Genomic DNA, 6,621 nt, shown 5'->3' with positions numbered 1-6,621 from the left:
TTTGATTAGGCAATGATACTATCAATATAAGATGTTCCCTTGTGAGTGTACCAAAGGTTTCGGCTACCGGGCTTATTAGTTGAAATGGATACAACATCGATAGATGGCACTGTCCAACCACATTCACCGTACTTTTTCATCACACCTCATATATTTCTAATTGATTTTCGAAATAATGTAAATGAATATCACAACTTGACCTTCGATATGAAGCAGATCAAATCAAATTCTATGTAAGCTTATTACTTTGTTTTTAATAAAATTATTCACCGTACTTTTTGATCACACCTCGTACTTTTCAAGTGATCAAATATATACACGTATAGAATTTAGAACAAAATTATTAAAATTGTGTTTGCAATGTAGTATAATTATTAATGATATATTTTTCACCACACCAAATTTCTACGAAAAGCCGTGCTATTTTTGTACATTCTACGTGGGAATTTCAGTAATTTTTCACCACTAAAAATAATTATAACCTTATTCATTACACAATTATTATAAGTAAATAACCTAAGTACGAAATAAAAATTGCTTTATTAACTCAATATTATTTACAAAATAAAATGAATTATATAAAGAAACAATAACATATAGCTAATGGAACGATGTTTCAGTTGGAGGTAACTATGTGAAGAGTTGTTCAGGTGAAGATTCGTGAATGTCTAAGATGCCTGAAATTGTGTTGAAAGAAACAGAAAATTAATAACAAAAAACATAAATATCTTCGGAATTACAAACAAAGAGTATACAAATTATTAGTATCCAATAATTTGACGTACCACGAATTTAGGTAACCCTTTTTGACCATGTGATTCCATTTGGAATCACAAGCTTCCTGGGTTTCATGGCGCATATATCGTGCCGAATGATTCCAAATTCTCATACGTTGTAGTTATACCGCCCTGGTAATATAAAATTTTGAAAAAAAAAGGTTTTTTTTACTTCCTTAGACATCAACATATAATCCATTGAAATAAAAATATTATTTATTTCCCCAAAAAAAGTAATTCAGGTTAGAAAGGGTTAATTAAAGTGAATGATTATGAAAGTAATGTTTTGTGCTTCCGGTAATCGAACTCGGGACCACATGGACTAAAGGAAAACTCTCTATCAAGTAGCCAAACAGAGAGGGCTAATCAATAATGCGTTTCAATATCAAGTTAACCTATTAGATAATAGTTTTATAATAGGATACTATAAAGAATTCTCTCTCCAAACAAGTTATTATTTTGTATTTGATTGCTTCAGATAAACACCTATTAATATATACTACATTTCCAAAGATCAACACTTCTTGCAAAATTCAATTGAGAGTGTTGTTTCTTCCACGACGTATCTTAGAGGTTTTATACCAAAAAATGAGAGACTGAGTTAATTAATGTACCATACTCTCGTTCAAGTGGTAGCAATGTTACAATTACACTAAAAGAAATATTTACACAGTACCATTGATAAGAATTAGTACAGTTTTAAAGGCAGTAGGTGAGGGGCTATTTCCTAAAGGAACAATTCTGGTATTCACTTACCAAGGGCAGGGTAAATTGTTGTCAAATCCGGGCACATTAGCTGACCTTGGGACTCTGTTTTTAAATAAAGTCAGCACCCCGATTACCTCTCGTAATTCCTTTCATTATGAAGGGTATGTAATTTTATTTTATTTTTTTTTTTTTATCGTTACGAGGAACGCACAGAGAAACGCGAGGTTTTCAAATTTAAATTGTGACAAGACTGATTATTTCACACATGGTCTTTTACTTCCGAGTTTAACTATAACTGAAACAGTTTTGCTTACAAAAGTTAGTTATAAAACACGCCGAACCAAACTTTTTTTAAAAATTATATTATATTTCTTTTTTTTTCAATGTCTGACTGAGAACCATATTTACGACTTGCGTAACAAATTTCTCCTTTCTCTCTCTCTCTCTCTTTCTTTAGGTTAATTCGGCACAAAAGTCATTGTCGAGGTTGACCTTGGCATTGCAACCAGATCAAATCTTCAGTTACTGTCAAGACTCGGTCAGCAGCAAATCGAACGACTATCTTGGGGACTTCTTTTTAAAAGAGTATGTTAGCGATTCTTACTCAGTGTGTGTTTCGCCGGCAATTAAACATTAATCGAATTCACAATATTGCAAATCGCAGTATGTCTCTGTTGTGGAACTTCTGTGAAACATTTTGTGCCATATAGAAGTGATCTTCACGAAAATAGTGTGCCGTTCGGCGATGGGAAAGATTGTGCTAACAATGGGGAAATCATTTGAAAAATGTAATTTTCAAAAAAAAAAAAAAAAAAAAAAAAAAAGTAGGATTTCTATGGTTTATTGTAAATATAACGAGAAGCCATGTATCCAGTAAGAATCTTAAAAAAGGAAAAAAAAATGCGTACTTAAATGTAAGAATTCATTAAAATTATTTGTAACCTATGAGGCAACTAATTGTGAATGAAACTTGGGAATTATATTAGAACTGAACATATCCATTTATTCTACTGTTTTGTTTAGTAGGATTTTAATAACAATTATTGGAGAAGAAAGTGTTATCTGTATGTTAATTACCTACAATTAGACTTATCTATTACAAGAGCCGCATTTCTGACCTTGGTTCGGAAGTAGCATGGAAGCGAATCAATATCGTTTAGCATGTATATATATATATATATATATATATATATATATATATATATATATATATATATATATATATATATATATATATACAGGGTGAGTCAAAAGTCCTTGGACACCTGCATAAGTTTGAAAATCGACAGGAAAAGTAAAAAGTGATGATGGGAACAGAGGTTTGATGAGGGGCCGCAATTTTTGGAGTGTATGCCATTCATCTTGAAATCCGCTGTTTTGGATTCGAGTCATTTTTTTTTAAAATGGGAAGGGGGTGTATGACACATCAAATAACACTAGTTTGAGCTCAGGAATTTAGTGGTGTAATTTGTTTTTTTTTCTATCTTGTACAGTTTAGAAGTTTTTAATGTTCAAAGGTGGGAAATTACCTTGATACTGACCCAGTTCTCTCTTTGTTCCAGATGATTTAAAATGGGTCTGACACGTGAACAGAAGATCGAAATCATCCTTATATCAGGAGAACGCAGCTACCGAACAACAGAAGCTGACTACAACAGACGGCACCCAGACAGAGAACCGGTATCGCACAGCACTGTGGCTCACGTGATCACCAAATTCCGGGAGACGGGCTCTGTTCTATGATAGGGTACGTAGTGGGCGACCAAAGACTGCCACCAATGAGGAAACTGCAACGGCGGTTGTAGCGTCGTTTGTGAAAAGTCCTAAACTAAGTACCCGTCGTGTGTCCCTAGTATGTGCAATAAGCCAATCCGGATGTTGCATGTCAATCAGTGGCATCCTTACAAGCTGCACATGCAACATAAACTGAACGATGATGACCCTGATCGCCGGTTGGAGTTCTGTATGTGGGCTACTGAACAACACGAACTGGATCCTACGTTTGCCAAGGGCATACTGTTCAGCGACGAGACGTATTTCACTTTGAACGGGGAGGTTAATCGACATAATTGTCGATACTGGTGTGACGCAAATCCGAACTGGATTGACCCGAGTCGAGAACATAGTCCAGCGAAGGTGATGGTGTGGTGTGGCATATGGGACACCCACATCATTGGGCCATTTTTCATTCACAACACCTTAACTGCACCACAGTATCTGATGCTGCTGCAAGACCTTGTGTTCCCTGCCACACTGAACGTTGACGGCATTTTCCAATTTTATTTTCAACACGATGGAGCCCCTCCACACTATGGACTTGGTGTCCGTGAATGGTTGGATGAACAACTTCCAGGGAAGTGGATTGGTCGCCGTGGTCCCGTGGAGTGGCCGCCCAGATCCCCTGACTTAACGCCCCTTGATTTTTTCTATGGGAACATCTTAAGCAGATAGTGTATGCTGAGACAATCCGTGATTTGAGACACCTGGAGGAACGCATCCAACAAGCCTGTGACCAAATTTCAGGAGACATTCTCCTCCGTGTGCAGTCAGAGTGGTTTCGGCGACTACAGTTGTGCATTGCACGGGATGGGCAACACGTAGAACATGTGTTGTAGCATTCAGTATCAAGGTAATTTCCCACCTTTGAACATTAATAACTTCTAAACTGTACAAGATACAAAAAAAAAATTACACCACTAAATTCCTGAGCTCAAGCTAATGTTATTTCATGTGGCATATATCCCCTTCCCATGTAAAAAAAAAATGACTTGAATCCAAAATGGCGGATTTAAAGATGGCGGCCATGAATGACATACACTGCAAAAGTTGCGGCCCCTCATCAAACCTTTGTTCCCATCATCACTTTTTACTTTTGCGTCTGTGAACTACCCAAATATCCCTGTTTAAGAATGCTTCAGTACTTGCACACGAATTTTTAGAGAGGTAGGTGGAGAGTGATCAAGTACTCCCAAACAGCCTCTCTAAAAATGCAAGTACCGAAGGTTTTGAAAGATGGATATTTGGATAGTTCACATACTAGTTCTTCAGTGATGTCTTGAGCCAACTACGATAGGTCCCATAGTAGTGTAGTTATGAACTTTTAAAGTTCAATTATTTCATGTTTTCGGCACCTTATAACTCCAAAATTATCCACTTTTGAGCGCAGGTGCATATGAACTTTTTTTCTTATTTTGATGTAAGAGATCTGTTTCTAAAATATTGTGCCGCATTTATGAAACACCATGTGTACTAAACTTCCTTGTTCTTCATAATTTTTAGCCAAGCCTTCTATATAAGAATGACAAAATATGATAAGTAAATCTACGTAGTACAGAAGAGTAAATTGAAAATATTTTTTTTTTATTTAAATTAAAGATGATTTCAATTAACTCGTAAAAAAACAAATATATACTGCTACTTAGAGAATTTTAAATTAAGTTACTATCAACTTTTGCCAGCCAATAGATCTCAGTGTAACTAATGATCAGAAATAAAAATTTAAAAAAAATGACAAATCAAATGACAGATCAGGTTTTGCATACTCTTATAGATATAGCCTAAATCTGTATATTTTAAATGCACTATTATTTTAATATTATGATCAATTTGCATTTACCTTGTCTAATTTTGTATTGTGAAACAGTCCTTTAATACTAAGTAAAATACTTCATATGTATAGATATGGATACCTGAACCCTTATATCAGAAAATACAGTCAAGAAATCCTGCTTACCATCTAGTAGACGTTTCTTAAATGCCAACTAGAGAATTAATTTGACGACATAAATCTTGTTAGCTTACCTACACTGTGGAGAAATCGTATTACTGCCATCCGTTGCCATAAACATGGGTAGTTTTATGCTCGTGATGGTGATGATGATGTTTGTGTTTTACGACCGGGACATGGACTGGAACAGGAACGGGCTTCTCAACTGGAACAGGAACTGGTTTCACTACAGCGTACGGCTTTGGTACCAGCACAGGTTGCGGTACAGGAACTTGTTTCTGAACATGTACCGGTACGTTTTTCACTACTTGGACTGGGTATGGTTTTGGCACTGGAACAGGAACGTGTTTGAGGATAGGAACTTGGACAGTTTGCTTTACTGGTACATATTCCGTTTTGATGACTGGAACGGGCTTGGGGACTGCGACGGGTACTGGAACGGGCACTTTTTTCTCAACTTGAACTGGATATGGTTTTGGTACAGGAACTGGAACGTGCTTGATGACTTCGACTGGAACATGCTTGTAGATGGTGACGGGCACTTTTCTCTCCACAGGAAGAATATACGGTTCGTGCTTGACTATCGTATGCGTTTGGTGAATATGGTGATCGTGTTGTTCCTCAGCATGTCCATCATACCCTCCGCCCAATACACTCCCGAAGCCCAGCCCTCCATTCAGTCCACCACCGTATATGAGAGGAACTCCTCGTTTCTCTGGACGTCCAGTTTCCTCTGCATTCTGCACCTCATCCGAAGTGCGTCTTTTGTCCACATTACTCTCTTCAGCATCATCGTAACGTTCCGTAGCATGTGGAGCAGCTTCTGGTTGGATATTTGCTTCAATTGTTTGATACACCTCGATGATTTTACATTCTTCCGTCGGTGTCTCTGGATCTATATTTTCCTCCGTTAACTGTTTATTTAGATTTCTACCTGAGAATCCGCTGTCTTCGATCTCATTCTTCTCTGTCTTATCAAACAACTCTTCTTCATTCTCGTGTTCTTCTGCATATGCGAAGATGGCCGTTGCCAGGAGTAGAATATGTATCAACTGCGGAGGAACAATGGAATATTTCAATGGGCACAGTTGGTTCAGAGCATGCTATAGTAATTGTGTTGTTCAAATCACGCTATTACATTCTATATGAATTAATTGCCGAATTCAAAATTAAACGGTATTGCTTGACATTAATAGTTCCTCTTGGAGTGTATGGGTTAACTAAAATAAATCATCCAGGCAATTCTTGGTATTTGTTTTGGTTTTAAAATGAATAGCATAGTAAAGCACAGGCATAAAGTAGCATCAGCAAAGTATTAAGTAATCAATACAATTGAAGAAAGCTTGTCAGTTATTGTTTCTGTGTATATATTTTCCCCTAAATTATAGATTTCGCTTTTATTATATATTT

General features: G+C 36.5%; 1 protein-coding gene across 1 annotated transcript in view; it reads right to left on the bottom strand.

Annotated features, from left to right (window-relative positions):
- Nucleotides 1–607: 607 nt before the first annotated feature.
- Nucleotides 608–6,621, bottom strand: part of LOC145687631 (uncharacterized) — a 61,389-nt gene continuing 55,375 nt past the window's right edge. Inside the window, exons 3-4 of the mRNA XM_081761095.1 lie at nucleotides 5,286–6,263; nucleotides 608–677 (exon numbers count right to left, since the gene is read on the bottom strand). Coding sequence (XP_081617221.1) covers nucleotides 5,307–6,263 — 957 coding nt within the window. The 3' untranslated portion in view covers nucleotides 608–677; nucleotides 5,286–5,306. The remainder of the gene's footprint in view (nucleotides 678–5,285; nucleotides 6,264–6,621) is intronic.

This window comes from Thermobia domestica, chromosome 6, assembly GCF_964235325.1.
Source record: "Thermobia domestica chromosome 6, izTheDome1.hap1.1, whole genome shotgun sequence".
Classification (NCBI taxonomy): domain Eukaryota; kingdom Metazoa; phylum Arthropoda; class Insecta; order Zygentoma; family Lepismatidae; genus Thermobia; species Thermobia domestica.
Note: the sequence above shows the minus strand (reverse complement) of the source record. Positions and strands in the feature narration are given on the sequence as shown.